The 19,161-nt window shown below is 38.7% G+C and overlaps 4 protein-coding genes across 6 annotated transcripts; 3 read left to right on the top strand and 1 right to left on the bottom strand.

Annotated features, from left to right (window-relative positions):
* The first annotated feature begins 2,148 nt into the window (after positions 1–2,148).
* Sps1 (inactive selenide, water dikinase) lies at positions 2,149–7,208 on the top strand. The gene is made up of 6 exons (XM_071714158.1): positions 2,149–2,778; positions 3,709–3,813; positions 3,968–4,229; positions 4,317–4,507; positions 5,304–5,548; positions 6,034–7,208. Exons 1-6 carry the CDS (start codon positions 2,493–2,495, stop codon positions 6,184–6,186), a joined length of 1,242 nt encoding a protein of 413 aa, XP_071570259.1. The 5' UTR covers positions 2,149–2,492; the 3' UTR covers positions 6,187–7,208.
* A 126-nt stretch (positions 7,209–7,334) lies between these two features.
* LOC139777010 (uncharacterized) lies at positions 7,335–12,150 on the top strand. The gene is made up of 5 exons (XM_071714154.1): positions 7,335–7,909; positions 8,160–8,631; positions 9,310–9,512; positions 9,762–9,901; positions 10,139–12,150. Exons 2-5 carry the CDS (start codon positions 8,246–8,248, stop codon positions 11,030–11,032), a joined length of 1,623 nt encoding a protein of 540 aa, XP_071570255.1. The 5' UTR covers positions 7,335–7,909; positions 8,160–8,245; the 3' UTR covers positions 11,033–12,150.
* On the bottom strand, positions 11,293–14,416 carry LOC139777015 (uncharacterized). 3 transcript variants are annotated; one of them, XM_071714159.1, is made up of 5 exons: positions 14,138–14,416; positions 13,867–14,047; positions 13,192–13,675; positions 12,719–12,868; positions 11,293–12,381 (listed from the first exon to the last, which is right to left on the bottom strand). In XM_071714159.1, the coding sequence occupies exons 3-5, from the start codon at positions 13,582–13,584 to the stop codon at positions 12,082–12,084; spliced, it is 843 nt and encodes a 280-aa protein (XP_071570260.1). In that variant the 5' UTR covers positions 13,585–13,675; positions 13,867–14,047; positions 14,138–14,416; the 3' UTR covers positions 11,293–12,081. The 3 variants fall into 3 exon arrangements, with proteins under 3 accessions (XP_071570260.1, XP_071570261.1, XP_071570262.1); XM_071714160.1 differs by having other exon boundaries at positions 13,871–14,047; XM_071714161.1 differs by having other exon boundaries at positions 14,201–14,416.
* Positions 14,417–15,354: 938 nt separating this feature from the next.
* On the top strand, positions 15,355–18,995 carry Rnmt (RNA guanine-7 methyltransferase). Its single transcript, XM_071714157.1, has 8 exons — positions 15,355–15,670; positions 15,996–16,152; positions 16,223–16,424; positions 17,019–17,278; positions 17,377–17,558; positions 17,883–18,095; positions 18,278–18,486; positions 18,590–18,995. Exons 1-8 carry the CDS (start codon positions 15,612–15,614, stop codon positions 18,667–18,669), a joined length of 1,362 nt encoding a protein of 453 aa, XP_071570258.1. The 5' UTR covers positions 15,355–15,611; the 3' UTR covers positions 18,670–18,995.
* Positions 18,996–19,161: the final 166 nt, after the last annotated feature.

Raw genomic sequence — 19,161 nt, 5'->3', positions numbered from 1 at the left:
AAAGTTGCGGTTTTTTTACAGGTATATATATTTCTTCCATGTTAATTATCGATGAAGTAGATACCACTATTATTAATAGTAGATAAGCACAAAAAGATTCGAGGCGTAAAATATATTATTTATTGCTTATGCAGTGATCATTTTATATTACTGTTATAGAATTAATTATTAATCAATACAACCGCATACAGTTTCCTTTTTTTTACGTATGGCGTTGGAATCGAATATATTGCGAAGCAAAAATCGTCATAAAATTCTTCGTAATTTCGTCGCAAAATTTATTTTCTGAAATAATTAACTTTTCTTACAAACAGTGACAAAAAGATTCATCTCGTATAATCTTATCCAAGCTTCAGAATACTGTTTGTGATAGCGATCTCCACGTTCACGGTTCTGTCGACGTGTCTGAACATGATGCAAATATTTGATCCGCAAACACGATACAGTCCGTTCAAGCGAGGCTACCTGACGCGGGTCATCTATGATTAATCGAACCGAAAATTCGAATGGAAATCGTTTGAGTTCGTAGTCGTGCGAGTAAGAGAAATGATTGCGGACGTTTCTGGAACATTTCTTTATAATTGTAGAAACACGTGAAAATATAGAAATGCGATCGCGGTGGAACTCGCGGGGAGCGGACCGTCGTCACGATTTGCGCGGGAAACGTCGTGAAGGGAGGCGAGTACCGGCGCGAACGGCCGGACAGCATTCCAAAGACGATCGCACGCCACGTATTTCGCGCACCCGGAGACATTTCGCCGACAGTTTCCTCAACATCCACCGTGCAACCATCAAATCTTCGCGACGGCAATGTTTTTCGCAAGTTTACATGTAAACGGCGAGATTTTTGCAAAATTTTGCTTTACGAATCGTCATGTTTTGAACAAATCCTTATACACGATAATTGCAACAATATATTTATAACAATTATAAAATCACAATTGTATAAATTTTAACTTTTATATTATCACATATATAGAGTCCATAATTGACATGAACTGTATTTAAAACATAAAATAATTTAGATAATTAATTTTCCCCAAGAAAGAGGTTTCTCCATTTCGTTTTCCACATTGTGTAAATTAATGTTAAATCCGGAGTAGAGAAAACGCTCTATTTGAGAACCGTTGTCGGCACGCCGGTGCGTCGCGATTGGCTCGCCGCGACAACGCGGTGTGCTCGAGACAAATGACAGAGACGAACGTGGAGAAACGACCAATGAGTGACACGGATCGTCTCGCGATGATGGACTTCGGTACACTTGGGCACCGCCACTTCGACCGATATCGCCGTGATATTCATGGGACGCACACATCAGCATACGTCGAATATATCGCCTATATCGGTCGCTCTGGAACTACCGCCGTTGTGCGAAAGGCTCGTTTGAGCTAGGATCAATGCGGATTAAATATGAATATTCTTTGTATCCGACGTTGAACAATGCATCGGCGACGAAACACGTCGCTGCTCGCGCAAATGCGTCGGTTCTCAGTAAACGTCATTCGCAGGAATCGATGTTGCGACAATGAAATCTGCAATCGCATAAAGACGAACCTAATATACATCCACGTTATATATAATGAAGTTGAAAAGAGTAATTGATAGAAAAAACTGGAGTTTCCCACATAGCATGCATATCAAAAAGACGTCCAGAAGATATCCCGAAGATATCCTATCTCCTAAATATATCTTCGGAATATCTTCTGGACGTCTTTTTGATATGCATGCTATGTGGGTTCCAATTGGAGACACGGTGATAAATTTAGGCTTATTCCGAACTTGAAAGAAAACGAATTATATATGCTTTATCCAACGATCGTTGTTCTTCTATTAATTTCTCACGCGCGTAACCGTAATACTTTCAATTTTCGAATATATCGCAATGTTTATAGATTCGCGGAAGCGCGTCGTCGGGAAATCTTTCAGACGTGCAGAGCGAACTCGGCCGGAGTCAAGTGTATAGTCCGGCGACAAAGAAGAAACGGAGCAGTTCGGGACGGTGGTCGGCGCGCGGCTCGCTACGCTCCTGCGGAACGGCGCCGCGGGCGCGTGCGCAAGTTCGAAATTGGCCAATCGGCGCGCGCGGCCGGCACCGTGGCGGTGGCACCGTGGGGGCTCGCTCGCGCCCTCGGTATCGCCGTGCCGGCGTTACCGCGTCCATTTTGTCGAAGCATACGGTCCCGGTTAGTCGACGCCGGTGTGGAACAGTATAATTCCCATTTGCTACGAGTTCGCGCGCGGGAGATCCAGTGGCTGTCCTTCGGCGGCGTTTGCGTTATCACCGTACGGGGCGTACGACGAAAGCGGCGAGAGCACACCGGTGCGGCAACTTGCGCGCGCGCGCGAGGAAAAGTTAGAAGGAATATCGGCGGTCCTTTCACCACGTTATTCCGCGACGCGGTTTCGACGCGGGCCGCGACGTACCGGCAAAGGCGTAAAAACCGACTTGCCTCCTCCTGATCTCCGCCTCGTAAACGAGTTCGCACGGCAAGATGGCGGAGCTGCAGGGCACCCCGGTGGCACAGGACGCCCTGACCGTGGCGCAGCTCGAGCTTGAGGGGAATCCGAATGCCTTGGCGCTGCGCAGGCCGTTCGACCCGGTGGCGCATGATCTCGATGCATCCTTCCGCTTGACGCGGTTCGCCGATCTGAAAGGATGAGGGTGTAAAGTCCCTCAGGAGGTTCTTGGTAAGCTCCTCGAGGGACTTCAGGCGGACGATGCGTCCGCACAGGATCACGAGCATGCCCACTTCATGCACATGGCGATTCCGCGCATCGGTAAGTGAACGGACGTGAATGAATAAATCAACGAGCTCCGGAGCCCCCTGTTGCGGCGCGCTTGCGAGCCGGCATCTTCGGCTCACCGTGTATTTGTTCTCTCCCTTTCCCTCGCGCCGTCTTCCTCAAAGCGAATTTTTGCATAGAAAAATCGACACGCTTGGGGAAAATTGTTCCTCCTTCTCGCACTTCCGGCAACAATGTGTATCTCATTTCGGAGTCGCGTGACTCCGAATATTTCGAGTGCGAGATGCAAAGTCATCGATTCTTGTCTTTGATTTTCTTGTTGATTTTATACCGGGCCTGAAAGCGCCGCAAGGCAGCCCTGCCGTAACATGGCGACCGTGTCGTCTCCCGCCTAATTTCTCCCGTGGCACCGGAAGCACACATGTTCTCAACCTCAATCTATAGTTTGGCGTGCTGATTCGCACAAATTTGCGATGATATATATTACCTCAAATTTTATTCAAACATACCATAAATAAGAAAATACATTGAAATATTATGTATTGTTAAATTACAATTTTTTCTGGAAATTTCTGAAAACATTTTTAAAACACTTTTGGGGCAAATAAATTTTTTAAATTTACATCACTTTTTCCTAATTTCTTTGTAATATTCTTACAGATTTTAATTTTTTTTTATATATATTATTCAAACCCTAAAATGTTTAATAAAAAACAATGAACGCAATTGTATTTTACTTAAAAAAATTTTTTCCTTAATTTTTTTGTCATATTCTTACTTTCTTACATATGTTTCGAAATTTTATAAATCTTTATGTAATATTATTTAGACCCTAAAATGTGTAATAAGAAACATCATGTGCAATTATACTTTGTAAAATAATTGAAGATAAAATAAAAAAATATTTAAATTGTACTACTTTATGTTGCAGTAATCTAATAAATAATTGTACTATTGTTTCAGGCATTGGCATGGATTCCTCCGTGACGCCGGTGCGACACGGTGGGCTTAGCCTGGTGCAGACTACAGATTTCTTTTACCCGCTAGTCGACGATCCTTACATGATGGGTAAGACAGGGGACGTCGAACGGATGAGAACATTATGAAATATTATGATACCAAGTTAAATTAAATGTCACACTTGTAAAATCTGCAAATTCAGATCTATATATATCAATTGTATTATTTCGTCTACTTCATTGCTATGGGAGGTGTTTTCCAGGTAAAATCGCGTGCACGAATGTCCTTAGTGATCTGTACGCGATGGGCGTCACAGACTGCGACAACATGTTGATGCTGCTGGGTGTCAGTACGAAGATGACGGAGAAAGAGCGCGATGTTGTTGTGCCGCTGATCATGAGAGGGTTCAAGGATTCTGCTCTAGATGCGGGCACCACGGTAACTGGTGGCCAAACAGTCGTAAATCCCTGGTGCACTATCGGTGGAGTTGCTACCACTGTCTGCCAACCAAATGAGTATATTGTGTACGTAATTAATTACGATGATCGTCACAAGTATCGGCATTGATTGTTAGATTTGGCACTAAGTTTCTTTATGGCTCTCGGATTTAGGCCGGATAATGCCGTAGTTGGGGATGTATTGGTCCTAACAAAGCCTCTTGGTACACAAGTTGCCGTTAACGCGCATCAATGGCTCGACCAGCCGGACCGTTGGAACAGAATCAAGCTTGTAGTGAGCGAGGAGGATGTGCGAAAAGGTTATCAACGTGCAATGGATAGCATGGCCAGGTTGAACAGAACAGGTACATCTATGTTACATAATGCTGAATCATGCTAGGATATCTCAAACTTTTAATTTTAATAACACCGGACCAATTGGGAATTAAAATTTTACTCGCTGAAAGTATCGAGAGAAATCGCCGTTTATCTTAACTTTTAAATTTTACAACTAATCATTGGGTTAAAGTTTTATTGAAATATGTTTGTATGAAACTAATTTAAAGAGTTTATTGTTTTCGAAAGCGGGAAAATGACATTTTTCCCGTTAATATGTTTACAAATTATATATAAATTTTCCTGCTAATACAGTAGAATATCTTATATTTGTGAGATATTCTAAAGAAAGGCAGGTAGAGAAACAGAAGGAATTTTTGCTATTTATTGTTAATATATATTTAGTTTTTTTACCTTCTTACAGTTGTACCTTTATATTCATTTTACATTAACTTGGATAAGTTTGTTACAATTTGTTTCACGCGCCTTTATTTACAAACTTCAACCGTTCAATTAATTTTTTTATTAACCGAGGCATACACGGAACGAGAGTCGAGAAGTCCGGGAGCTATCGACTATGAATCAATCGGTCTCACACGAAGCCACGTATTACCCATTATTATGAAATTAATTAAGAATATAAATGTTATCTACTTGTCTATTTATTGTTAGCAAAACTTATTCTGCGACAAGTGTCTTTTTCTTCAATATTTTCATTTAAAAAGAATCAAACGTAAAGTTCATTAGAGGATATTTCGTTAAAATCAATTAATAGAATCTTCAGTTAAACTAATTAAAATCAATCATGGCCACTCGATTTTCCAGCTGCTAGATTGATGCATAAATACAACGCACACGGAGCTACGGACGTCACTGGTTTTGGTCTTCTGGGACACGCTCAGAATCTGGCAAAACACCAGAAGAACGAAGTTTCCTTTGTTATCCATAATCTCCCTGTTATCTCCAAGATGGCTGCAGTAGCGAAGGCATGCGGGAACATGTTCCAATTATTGCAGGGCCACTCAGCCGAGACTAGCGGCGGTCTGCTCATTTGCCTTCCTCGTGAACAGGTTAATAAGTTGTTCATTAAATCGTATTATACATCGTCAAATTTATAGGCGTAACGTCATTAGGTACATTCAGGCAACAGGTAATATTAACATACGATCAAATTTAACTTAATGCTAAGAGCATTTGCCTGACAAGTAAAGGATTTGATTTCTGATAAGCTCGATATTTTTCTCGCTTGTATGTTTACAAATTATAGATCGGATTTCCTGTCAATACAGTAGAATATCTTATATTCGTGAGATATTCTAAAGAAAGGCAGGTAGAGAAACAGGAGGTATATTTTACTATTTATTGTTAATATATATTTAGTTATTAACCTTCTTACAATTGTACCCTTATACATTCATTTTACATTAACTCGGACGAGTAATATTCAAATTTAAAGAAGTTTTGTCTACGAATCTCTAATCCAGCAGACTGCGGTTAGTAGTTTTAAAATGTAAAGTTGATGCGAATGTTTTAGATTGCTAATTGTGTTTTACAGGCCGCGGCTTATTGTAAAGATATCGAAAAACAGGAAGGATATCAAGCTTGGATTATCGGCATCGTGGAGAAGGGCCTTCGCACGGCTAGAATAATCGACAAGCCGCGAGTAATTGAAGTTCCAGCTAAGGAAAAGGACGGCGAGCTCTGGTAAAAGAAAAGGACCCAGGGATATCCCACATTTGCCTCCTCAATTATACATACGTTCATATACTTCGAAAATAGCACGCATACACACTCGACGGCGCTTTTACGTGCACCACAGACAAAAAGAGTTGTTTACATCTATATCTTGTATAGGTATCCTCCTTTACATAAAAAAAATGACAATTTAAGTGGTATTCAAAGTCTCAAGTATTAAATCGCAAAGCTTGGGAGCTGAGCCATTATACGAATCATCTATCTACAATGAGATAGCTCTTGCGATTTAATAATCGAGTACTTGTTAATAGCGAGTACCATATCATGTTTTATTCAAAGTATTCTTACCCGCATTTTATAGAGAAAAAAAATCTTGTTTTTCTCAGTTTTCTTTCCATATTGATGGCACGTAAAGCTGTTTAAAAATTTCAAATCTCTTGAAGATCGAAGTCGACGATACTTTTTCTTGTACCAAGCAAAGTTTAAGAAAATGATAAATTTAGTAGCTTTAGAATTAAGGTAGCACTAAGTTCTCGGACTAAGAAGCTTCAAAAGCAACTCGGATAAATATTCGAATAGTAATCGATCTACTATATATGCTATATCGGGGGGCGAATTTGAATTAATGGCGTTTAAAAGAGATTGATGATCGCAGATAATTGCAGAGATCTACGGGATATATTTTACAAGATGCAAAATACAAAATGACTGGGTGGTGTACGTTATTTTATGTAGCAGATTACAAACGACGATATGTAAATCGGAATGACCAGTGATTTTTGCGAAGAAAGATTGTTAAATAAGTAGCTTATATGTAATAGCAGACTTATACGGTCCTCGCATCTCGGTGAGATATAATCTAAAAGTATTGAGTAGAGCACCATACACATACACAGATATAGAGTCCAAAAAAGATGAAGGCCTTCTAATTGTCTCCTACGCTTTGATATCATTCAAAGAAAGAAATTAAGCACAGGCCCTAACGTTGTATTACTTTTTCATATGAATAAAGTGCTACTTTGTCAATAAAATTAATCCAACGTTTATCGTTATATCCTCTGAGAAATAATTTTTTGAGTTATTAAAAATTCTATAGCTCTAATGTAAAAAAAAAACGAAAGTAAATATTGTAATAATTTTTTAGCTTTTTAAAAAACTTTTCTTTTTTTTATTCCAAGAAAATAAATTGTCTCATTTTGAGTGCGAGTGCTACGGTACTCTCGCATGCGTTCCGAACAGGTGCGCAAACGCGCAGTCGCGCGTGCGTACGCCTGTACGAGAGAAAAATAAAAAAAATAGTCATAACCTATCGGCGACATGGTATCGATACCTGGGGACGCTTTATCACCACCTTGCGAAATGTGAGCTTATCGGGCTATCTTCCCCGTTCGTACGGCGCGCTGACTAATCGATCGTGCTGATACGCACAACGTATGGAACGCCGCTTGTCTTTCTCTTCCGTAAAGTTCCCTGTACTCTGTAATCACACGGCCCGCGCGCGGTTGCATAATTTGTACGCCGAGAGTCTCCGAGTGCGTTACTGCGTTCCGCTTCAAGCTCTGCGGTAAGACCGTAAGCGTAGCGATGCTACCGCGCTACCTGACGAAAAATTGAGGAGCATGACCGTGCTACCTGTTGAACTGGCGCAATCTTATCGTTGAAATGATTTGATCGGCCTTGAGAGAAACTAAGAGAAGACTTGGGAGCGTCGCGTGCCTGATCCGTGCTCGTTTTAGGTAAATCACGAATGTCGATTAACTTTTAAAATATATTCCCTTTCCTGTCACGATTACACTCTACGTTTAAATTAATGTTAAATAAATCACTATATCAAAGTAACAGGTTATTCTACGTGACAGTTTTCTTGTACGTTGTCTCATTATTTGTAAATAATTATTATTTTATTATATTAGAGCAAATAATGACAGTAGTATCCTTATGATCATCCCAATTTTCTTTTTATCGATTGTATTCTTTCTCTTTTAGGCAGCGAACAACTCTGTCAATATATTTACTAAAAGAACATATGTGACATCATAGAAATGTGAGACGAACTTGCTAGCTCCAGGAAAATGGCGAAAGAGATATATTCTGTAAATTCTGTGGCAAATACGCTTTGCCACAGGAAATCTACGCGTTGCATGAAGATCCCATTGAAGTCGACTGAACAGATATATCTAATTTTTCTCGTACCGACATTGGTCAATTGTTTTGTATATATTATTCACTTTGCTGCTGACTTGGTGGTAGCTATTCAACACTTCAAGGAGGAAAATCCATTATGGGGAATGTCCACCCTCGCAATTATCTACGCACCGGCGCTCATGTACTTTATACTGACAGTTTCGAGGCCAGATTGGTGGATGACGGAAGACGATAAGGTGTCGAAAGGCGTACTTGGCTGGTTCGGCCTCCAAGTGTGTCAGTTCATAGGATTTGTGTTCTTCGTATTATACAGGTATTTCTTTTCCATCATTACTCTCGCTTTAGTTAATTAAAAGCCAATTTACTCTTTTCACATATATACAGAGCGTTTAAAAAATTGTCCCATATTTTGAGAGCAGGTAGTACTCGTCAAAATCAGAAGTAAATGTCCAGTAAACATGGGTCCTAAATTAAATACATGTTGAGATATGGGCCAATATTTATTGTAAACTATAAGAGGTGTTCTATGTGGTTCCCATTCATTGTCATACATTTCAAATAAAAAAGATACACATTCCTACAATGTTTGTACGTCATCGATGGGTGTTGAATACACCAACGTCTTCAAATGATAAACATTGCCCTGTTCTTATATTAATTGTGTTATTTCTGCAATGCAGTAAGGTTTAAGTCATTATCATCGATGACGTACATAGGAATGTGTATTTTTTTATTTGAAATGTGTGACAATAAATGGGAACCACATAGAACACCTCTTATAGTATACAATAAATATTGATCCATATTTCAACAGGTATTTGATTTAGGACCCATGTTTACTGGACATTTTCTTCTTATTTTGATCAGTAGATACTATCTGCTCTCAAAATATAAAACACTTTTAACCACCCTATATATTTTTTAAATTTACCTTATATAGAGTTTAAACAGTAATAAACAGTCGTGTGTACAAATTAGTACATTTTTATAGGTACGCGGGACTCATTGTACTGTCTGTGGACGCCATAAATTTATCCGGGAACGAAAGAGTCAAGACATTAAATGTCGCTGCTGCACCTGCGGCCATCGAATTGTACTTCTTTCTGCAGGCATGGTTCCAAGCTGCTCCACAGGCGGTTTTTCAGGCGCACCTGCTCTTCAGACAGAGCCCTGTGCCTCGCAGTTATCAATCAAGTAAAATAGAGAATCACTTTTTCGATACGAGTGTTATGCATATATTTCCTTTTCATAATTCGAGAAGATACATGTATGTACAATATATTTTTATAATATAGTGTGTGTGTGTGTGTGTGTACACACAGAGAGAGACACACACACACAGACACACACCATACACACTATATATATATATATATATATATATATATATATATATATAACATTTTATATAATAATGACTTACATAATACACTTTTTTTGCAGTGACAGTACAGGTCCTCTGCATCATTATGTCCATTGTAACAGTGGCCATCAAGACAGCTTCCTTTCAAAGGTTTGAGAGCCAGCGTGTAAACGGCAGGAAACTACCCTGGGCAATGTGGCTAAAGAAATACTGCATTCAGGTACTTGATCCAGCTTAGCGATTACTATTAAAAATTAAAAATCAATTAAATACAAGCGATTACAATTAAAAATATTACGATTAACATTAAAAATTACAATTTAAAAAATAACGATTACAATTAAAAATAATATTTCAGAGCAATTTCAAAATCGTTATATATCCATTTGATATTATTCTAGAGGGATATATCTGTGAATATTAACAAATATAATCAATGTCAATTTAATTCAATCAGGAACTGAATAGTATCGAGGAAAAGGCCCCGCTACAAGCGTTACCCTTGCCCGCAAACAAGCAAGAAGACACTGTGAATGCATCATCCGAGTCAATGCCGCCGGGAGAAAACCCAATCACTGAGAACGAGCAAGAGCTCCAGACTCAATCACACGCGGCTTTGCTGGACCGTCAGGTCTCCGTGACTCCGCCGTTACCACCAAAAAACGTGCACGTGATGCCACCGCCGATGCCGCTTCGCGGCATAACGACGGTTGCACCGCTCCCAGTGCCGGACTTGCCAGCGCCGCCGCGTCCAGATTCCGTTTATACGGAGGAAGAGGCGACGAAAGCAGCAGCTACCCTCGAGCCAAACCAAAGACTGATAGACAGCAGCGCGCAGAGCCTGAAAGTTCCTAAACGAAAGTATTCCGAGAAGGGCCTCGAGGAGGATGACCCGATAGGAAAGTTCCTGTCTTTCCTTTGGTGGTTTTTCTTCATCCTGGTGCGCGTGCTCACCATCGCCGTGGCCTACGAGTTCTATCCGATGACTGTGGTGACAATGATGGGCGTGCACTACGCCCTCATGTTGGCCTATCTATATTACTACTCCAAGTATTATGACGTCATCACATTCATCGTCAATCTCTGGCTCGGTCTGGTTTACATATTCAGCCTGATCGAATACCGGATCAAATTCAAGTATGCCGACTGGTGGACGTTGCCGTACTACGTGTTCGTGATCGCGCAGAACGTGGCGTTGACTCTCACGTGGTATTTGAACGCTGATTGGAACGGATTCTGGTACACCTACATATTCGGCACGATCCTCGGCAGCATGGCGCTCTGCGTCCTCTCGTCTGCGGTATATTACGCGGGGTTCAAGCCAAAGAAATGCAGAGTATACAGCAGCTGACAATCGTTGGAGGGGGCACTGTCCTTCAGATAAGTCTTCTGACAATCGTATTTCCGCTTTTACTTTCGTACAAGGCGTGTAAATAAATTGTAGATACACACTCGAAAGATTGTGATCGAACTTTTCGGAAGAAACAAGTCTTCCGAGCATTCTGGCGGCTTTCTATACTTTATTTACAACTTGTAGGTGTTTTTTCGACTTTTGATAAAGCTTTAGACCTCTCGGTGTTCAAACATTTCGAGAATATTTTACACAAAGTATATCGTTTATTAAACTTATATTTATGAGCTATCTATACTTCGGTATATACAATTGACTGTCTTACTCTAATCATGTATAGAATGATTGGTATAGAAAAAGACTTTTGGACATGATCATTGTTAGATTGGTGCAAAAAAAAACTTCCCGTACTTGCCAAATAGACTTAGAAATTGCACACAATTTGAATTAATTCATTAAGTAAAGTAGTCATTATACACTTTTCTCATCTAAAAAATGTTCTTTGGTGCTCTAAGAAAAATTGCTGATTTCATTTAAAAGATACCTTAACAAAAAAGCTGGCAACTTCTTCCAACCAATCTAATACTTTAGGCAGCACATATCACTATTTGACAACATATTTTACATTGTTACGCGAATTGTATTATTTACAATATTATACAACGATATAAAAAGAAAGCGGAAGGCTTTCAATATACGCTTATGTGTATCTCTCTTGAGATCAGAATATTTAAACTCCTCGTCTTTAAAAGTCCAAATGTAATTATCTCAGGACATTAGAAGATTATAGATGTATCACAAAAGTATGAACGTTCGTCATTCGATAAGGCTAGAATACAAATATCATTTACGAAAATCATTATCCATTCATCCACGAACATGCAATCTTCATGCACATACACACGCACGCGTGTTATATAACTAATCAGATAACTCTATTAATCATATCACGCCGTTTTGCACCAAATCAGGCGAAAGATCGTTCTCTCGCGATTCACCAGAAGATATATAATATCGACTCACAGTCCATATGTACATCTCTCTTCTTTTCACACGTGGATGCTCGAATTTCTGTGAAGATTACCGAGCTGAGCCTCAAATAAAATGTCATTCACTAATTTCTCAGCTATTATTCTTTGGTCCAACCTCATATTCCTGAGCTTGGCGGCAACGTTGCGGCCGATTGCGTCATATTCATCTTCCATCATGAATGAATTGTTGTGCGACATTCTCAGAGTTGGAGAAACGGGTTCCGCGGATTCCGGCTCTTCGGATCCCCGAATTAATGGTGCGTCATTCCAATCCGCAGGTTGTTCGTAGGGCTCTTCGTTTCCGGCCGTACATTCCTCCTGCGTGTGAATATGTCAATTTAATTACAACGCGATAAAGGAAAGAAACTCTTTGATGTAAAATCGAAGTGGATAAAAGAAAGATTAATGAGAAAATCTAAGCACAATTAATTTAAATAATTAAGAAATGTAAATATTATGTGTTTCTAGAATAAATCTTAAATAATCTTCATCTAACATAGATATATTTAAATAACTCAAGATAATTCCATCTAAAAACTAATTTAATTACGCTAATTATTAATCCTCTTTTCTAATAGTAATTTCTTGTATTTTAATATTTTTATAGGGCAGCGAAATCAAATTACAAACGGCGAAAATAAAAAGTCGTGCTTACCGTTTTATAGCGCTTCTTATTTTGAAGGACTATACGCTTTTCTCGCACTATCTCGGGGCTTTTATCGGGTAACGTCGAGTTCACATATATCGCGGATTTTCTCTGACTAGATTTGCACCTTATTCTGCTCATCAGAGACGGATGTAATCGCTACAAAAGTAATAGGGCTAATAAAAGTAATTAAAATTTCTCTACCTAAATCTGCAACGGTAAAAGAAGGCCCAATGAGAGAGTTTAAGCACAATGACTGGTACACAATTAATTATGTAATTGTAGATATACACCAGAAGTAATAAAATAATAAATATTAAATACACATGTGTTAAATAAATATTAAATGTGAGAATAGAAGGTACCAAACGACTGGCGTTTAGGCTTAGCCCTTTTCTCATCTTCGTGGTTTTACATCAAGAGGCCCTCTTTTCACCCTGTTAATCTACACCGACAATTCTATGTGTTTTTAATAATTTTACCTTTACGTGACTAAGAAAATTCCCAGTGGACTTCAGATTGCCGTTTAACTGTTTCTTACACTGCTGACAACGCACCGTAACATTAGTGTCTTCCACCCTGGTCACCGTAAAATATTCTCCATCCAATAAGGCGGGCAATCTAACTGAAGTTGGTCTCTGTTCAACATTCGACTCCATCTGCGTCACCTGATGCGTCTGCTCCGTCTGATTCTGCTGTTGCAACGTCAATGTGTCGTGACTCTCTTGACTCTGCATTTGTAGCTCCTGTGCGGGTACCTGATTGTTGACCGATTGACCGATGTCACATTGGTGATTTGCAGCGGTAACCATAGACTCGTCGTACGTCTCAAACGGTTCCATTTTGTTGCCGTAGTCCTGCGAGAAGCTGTCCATAACAGCGGAGTGTATTCAAAATCTCGCTCCAGGAAGCAAGTGGTGTACGACCAACGTTCCTCCCTGCTTGAATTCTGTACAGCCGAAATAGCTGGAAAAGAGTTAGAGCCTTGTTGCGAAACTTGGCGGCAATTAAACATTGGGGAGGGGGGGGGGCGATATTTATCCTTTGAGTCTTATTGAATTTTAGATAAGCTGCCAGATAAGAGCGTCGCGCAGGGCAAATCTAGATCAGATAATAGATGAGAACGTGTGTGAGTTAAGAGATTAAGAATCGTGTACCAACTTCGACGATCAAGGTTGTGCTTGGTTACGTCCGCGCATCACTAGGAACCGGGTGTCCAAGCGGGAAACAACGGACGTTCCATACGTGCTCCTCTCGACCGCAAACACGTAGACAAACAATAATTGCTTCCGATAATTTTTCAATCTTTCCAATCATCCGTGGGTGGTGGTGGCAACACTGAAGTAAACAAAGCATCTTTTTTTTAATCTCCTAATCAGCATGCTCATCACGAGCTTGCTCAATATATATAATTACAAATAATTGTACCATTTTTTTAAATGTTTCAGCAATAAATTCTAAGATACTCAGTCTCCCGATAAAAGCGCTAACCTATAAACTACATGCTCGTAACTTCATGGTGACTGGCACTGGCACTCCACGTTTCAAAATGCGAAAAAAACGCGCGGGTTATTATTAATCGAGCTAATTAAGCGAACGTTCTTGCTCTTGTCATTTACGCGCAATTAAATGCGGGGAAACCCGAAAATTGCCGTAACACTTATAACCTAAACTCGTCACTATCAATAAATAATCGACGACTCGCTCTATTGGCGACACTGAAGTGGATGCGCAGTTGTGCGCAGTCGTCCAACATGCTCTTTGATCAATCGAAAATTTAAATTGTAAAAAGCAACATGGCTGTTTCTTTTACAGTCTTCTAAATATTTTTTCTAAAAGACATTTTCGTTTCTTCCGTATAAGTTGAATATAAATTTAAATAAGTCATAAAAATATCAATCATAAAATATTAAATTAAATTAAATCAATCTATTCTTGAAAATGTATCAAGTTGTTTTTAATTTGCATATTATACATATTCTATATAGTTTGTAGAAATGCCATCGTGTTGCATAAAGAACCATATATATAAGTACCGCGAATCATACTTATAACCTTCTTCAGATTTCCAAAAAATATCAGCTTAGTAGAAGTAACGCTCGCGTAAACGTAGTAGTACTCTTTTGGTAATGGGAACACACAAACAAAAGTAACATATAATATAAATTAAATAAAAAGATCAAGCTCCGTATCACACATAAAATTGATATACTGTCGTATTTCCCAGATTTCTTAAATAAAATTTAACTTTATTCAAATTTAATAATTAATCTTTAAATAAAATTGAAGATAATTAAATAAAATTAAAGTAATTATTTATATAATTTTGTGTCTATTATTAAATATCGTTAATGTTTCTTACCTTGCAATAACAAATAAAAGCTCTTGCTAATTTAATGATATAAAATTCAGTCAACAGCTGCAAAAATTAATCTTTATTACAACTGTCTATTTACTGCAATTAAATATATTGCGTATTTAATCAATATCAACCTTTAGAGACACACTATTAATTTTTTTTATTTTTAATTTCCTTCCCTTCTCCCCTTTAGGGCTCAGGCTCAGACGATACTTTACATGTCACAAGATACGTTCGCTACTGGGAGGGGGAGGAGGGGTCACGTGTGACGTGACGTTCGTGCTATTGCGCGCAATGCGCACGCGCGAAAAATCTTTCCGTTCGCCGTTGGCGATGTTGGCGTCACTGCGTCATTGGCAACGCTTTTCGTGGCGTATATTCAGCGAGATCGCGTCGTCGTCGTCGGCATGAGATCGGCTCGCGTTCCGGAGTACGGCGTACACAGTGATGAGCCAGTGGCAGTCCTCACGTTTCGAATACCTTCTTGAACGACTTCTCGCATCGTAATCCGCATCTCTTTATTTACGATTCGTATCGTCGACCATGTCGGCACTTCGCGCGGAGGATAAGGCCGAGACCGAGGAGGAGAGGCAACACGCGAGGTATATATTTCCCCGCGCTTTAACGTTGACATTAATATACCGATAATAAATTTTTTTCTCATTCGAAGGATTATTTCTAAATTCTTGTAGTGTTAAATTAAATCGACCCTCGTTAATATTTTTGTTTCTCACAGAGATAAAATGTATCGTTGATTGTTCTGATTTTATAATATCATTGGCAAACGTATATCTGTAATTTGTAATTTTGTAAATTTTTATTTCAGAATTTTATGAAAATAATTAATCACATTTTTCGCACAGTGTCATTTTTATTTTAAGCGCGGATGATATAAATGTGAAAGAAAAAAAAATTTGTGATTTCCAGCGAAACGGATACATCTTGTACCACAGCAGCAAAGTCAGAGACGAGTAAAGATACAGACGCGGAGAGTCCTCAAAGTAGAAAGTGCAAGTTGTCGCCGGATCGCGAGCGGCCGTCCAAAGTAGCAAAGCGCGATATTGATGAAGATGCCTCGTCTGCTGTGAGTTCCTTAACCGTACGTTACTGCCTCGAGCACCGAGATTGTCTCGCTAACATATTTTCTGTCGCAGAGTACAAGCGTACCCTCGGATCTAACGACGTCCGGAAGTAACGAGAAAGATAAGGATGCTGATGTAAACAGGACCCTTGACAATACAGCCTTGGTAGCGGACCATTACAATGCGCTTGAAGAAAAGGGTCTTTCGCAGAGAAATCAGAGCCGCATCGTGTATATGAGGAATTTTAACAACTGGATTAAAAGCATGCTCATAAGTAACTATTGTTTTTTATAGCTGTCAACTAAATGGTATGCCAATGAAAGAAGGACCAGTAAGAGCCTATATATACACGATTGCATTCTTTCGGATGCATAATTCTAGTTCTTTTTGAATATTGATTTCCAACCGATAGCGGTACCATGATTTAAACTTTAGAACTTATTATTTTTATCATATTTTTATTCTCTAAGAAATCTAATGTCGTGATGTGGTACCAAGTTATCTTGGATTTGTTTATATTTATGATTTTAGATGTCCTTGTGTTTATCACAATAGAATTATATCTTTTTATTTAAAATGTTATGTATGTGAGGTAGCATCGGGAATTGAACCCGGATTTTTCGCTTGATGGACAACTGCTTACCAGCTTAAGCTATCCAGTACCTCAAAATTAATCACGATTATTAGATGTTAAAGTTTAAAAATACAAACATTTTGCTTCACTTTTTCGAAGCTAATTTGAGAAAAATTAAACTTTGACTAAAATTGACATTTGTCTTATTATTATGATTTTTATATTGAATATCAGTTATTCTTGCAATGGATATTAAATTGAATTTATTCTTATTATAAATTTATTATTTATCAGATGAGTATGTAGTCAAAGTGAGACAAGGCAAGAGTTTCGGCGCTTCGCTTAGAGTAATGGACATGTGCTGCGGTAAAGGCGGAGACCTTCTTAAATGGAAAAAGGCCAATATCTCACACCTGATTTGCGCGGATATAGCACAAGTGTCGTTGGAACAGTGTCAGCAACGGTACAATGACATGGTGAATAAGAAAGGTTCCAAAGACAGAGGTTTTGCTCCCATTTTTAGCGCGGAGTTCATAACGGCTGATTGTACAAAGGTAGAGGATACCTATCATCATCTTCAACCCCACACATAAACTCCACCTAGCAAGAAATGCACTTGTCAATGGAATTTTGTTAATCAGGTATGTTGCAGGTTCGTTTGAGGGAGAAGTTCATGGATCCCAGTATGCAGTTGGACTTTGTTAGCTGCCAGTTCTCTTTTCACTACAGCTTTGAGTCCCTACCGCAGGCGGAATGCATGCTCCGGAACGCCAGCGAGAGTCTCAAGCCGGGTGGCTACTTTATCGGAACCATTCCAGATGCGTACGATTTAGTGTATGTTTTTCTTCCCCTTCTTTATGTTCCTTCCTAAGTGCTGGTCTAGAACACCTTGTTTTAAAGGGTATTTAAACTCTAAGCCATAAGACATTGACCAATCACAGTCGAGTATTCTCCTCACATTCCACTGTGATTGATCAGTTTCTTACGGCTTAGAGCTTAAATACTCTTTAAAGCAAGGTTGTTTTCCAACAATTAAACTTTTAGTGCTCTTGATGACATTTTTACATGATTGTCAGTTTCTATAAAATGCAGAAATCGCTCTAGACCAGCACTAATAGACCACGCACACACGCTCATACTTCTTTTTGGTAATTGCAGTTCTAGATGGCAAAATTGCGATGGTAATAAATTCGGCAATGATGTATACAATATTGAATTTTTATCCGAGGACAAAATAAAACCGTCGCTCTTTGGCGCAAAGTACAATTTTTATTTGGATGGTGTAGTCAACTGCCCAGAATTCCTGGTTCATCTACCCACTTTGTGCAAGTTGGCTCTGAAATACGGCCTTGAATTAGTGTCGTTTGAAAGGTAAGAGAAGAAGCACACCAACTTAAATCCATTACTAATCGGTATACATTATTGACGAATGACTTGTAAAAAGCATATATATGTTAATTTAAATGTACGTAGACATTAGTATTGAAACAAATTATTGCCGCATTTTTCTAATGTATCTAAGTTATTACCTAAAAAAAATGTTTTTTATTCAGATTCGAAGATTTCTACGAGCGTTTCAAAGGCGAAGGTAGATCTCTTTTAGGAAATATGCAGGCACTAGAAACTTACCCGCCGTATCACGAATCACCTTTACTTGGCGACCCCGAGCGGGACTATCATCATGCTGTTGAATATATGCAGAATCTACCTGCGAATCATCGTAAGATTGGCACTCTCTCGCAGTCGGAATGGGAAGTTACTTGTGAGTATAAGAATTCCAACTGAAGATAAGGAGAATCGGAAAATGAAAAGAAAAATAATAAAGATTCTGAATGAGTCCGATTTCTCAACGAATCTTTTTACAGCACTGTACGCAGTATTTTCATTTCGAAAAATGAAGACAATTTGGAACAGCGAAGGAAAACCGGAGTACATCAAGTCATAAAGTTTCGTAAGATAAAGAAAAATAAGAAAACTGAAGCAAGGAACGATTTTTGATTGATGATTTTACATTGTACAGACGATTCTTTTTGTTACTGTATCTAGCTTATGATAGAATGATCCGTGTGATACTAATAGAGCCATTGCTGCGTTTTATAGAAACTGACAATCATGTAAAAATGTCATCAAGAGCACTAAAAGTTTAATTGTTGGAAAACAATATTTTTTCATTTGTACTTGGCTTTCGATTTTTCCGAGTTGCAAGAAATTTTTCGGTATTACACGAATGATTTGGACCTCAGGAAATACAATATCCTGTTGTAATATTAATTTCTTAAGCGAGTGGTTTTTTAATAATTAGGCAATAAGGAAAATGTGTATCATATTCCTAATTAAGAGTTATATAATTGGAAATTATATAATTCTTAGTTACATATAAATGTGTGTATAATTAAAAATTGGAATATTATAATTAATATAATTATGATATAATTAT

The sequence above is a fragment of the Temnothorax nylanderi genome, unplaced genomic scaffold, assembly GCF_030848795.1.
Source record: "Temnothorax nylanderi isolate EJ_2023f unplaced genomic scaffold, tnyl_v1.0 TNYL_tig0136_pilon, whole genome shotgun sequence".
Classification (NCBI taxonomy): domain Eukaryota; kingdom Metazoa; phylum Arthropoda; class Insecta; order Hymenoptera; family Formicidae; genus Temnothorax; species Temnothorax nylanderi.
This window is presented reverse-complemented; position numbering and strand designations above follow the sequence as displayed.

Excerpts from the sequence above, each read along its gene's own strand:
- LOC139777010 (XM_071714154.1), top strand. The coding sequence starts at position 8,246 with ATGGCGAAAGAGATATATTCTGTAAATTCTGTGGCAAATACGCTTTGC. Across the intron at positions 9,513-9,761 it reads GCCTCGCAGTTATCAATCAA|TGACAGTACAGGTCCTCTGC; the intron begins GTAAAATAGAGA and ends CTTTTTTTGCAG. Across the intron at positions 9,902-10,138 it reads TAAAGAAATACTGCATTCAG|GAACTGAATAGTATCGAGGA; the intron begins GTACTTGATCCA and ends TAATTCAATCAG.
- LOC139777015 (XM_071714159.1), bottom strand. The coding sequence starts at position 13,584 with ATGGACAGCTTCTCGCAGGACTACGGCAACAAAATGGAACCGTTTGAG. Across the intron at positions 12,869-13,191 it reads ATTTTCTTAGTCACGTAAAG|CGATTACATCCGTCTCTGAT; the intron begins GTAAAATTATTA and ends TTACTTTTGTAG. Across the intron at positions 12,382-12,718 it reads ATAAGAAGCGCTATAAAACG|GAGGAATGTACGGCCGGAAA; the intron begins GTAAGCACGACT and ends ATTCACACGCAG.
- Rnmt (XM_071714157.1), top strand. The coding sequence starts at position 15,612 with ATGTCGGCACTTCGCGCGGAGGATAAGGCCGAGACCGAGGAGGAGAGG. Across the intron at positions 16,425-17,018 it reads GATTAAAAGCATGCTCATAA|ATGAGTATGTAGTCAAAGTG; the intron begins GTAACTATTGTT and ends ATTATTTATCAG. Across the intron at positions 17,279-17,376 it reads TAACGGCTGATTGTACAAAG|GTTCGTTTGAGGGAGAAGTT; the intron begins GTAGAGGATACC and ends GGTATGTTGCAG.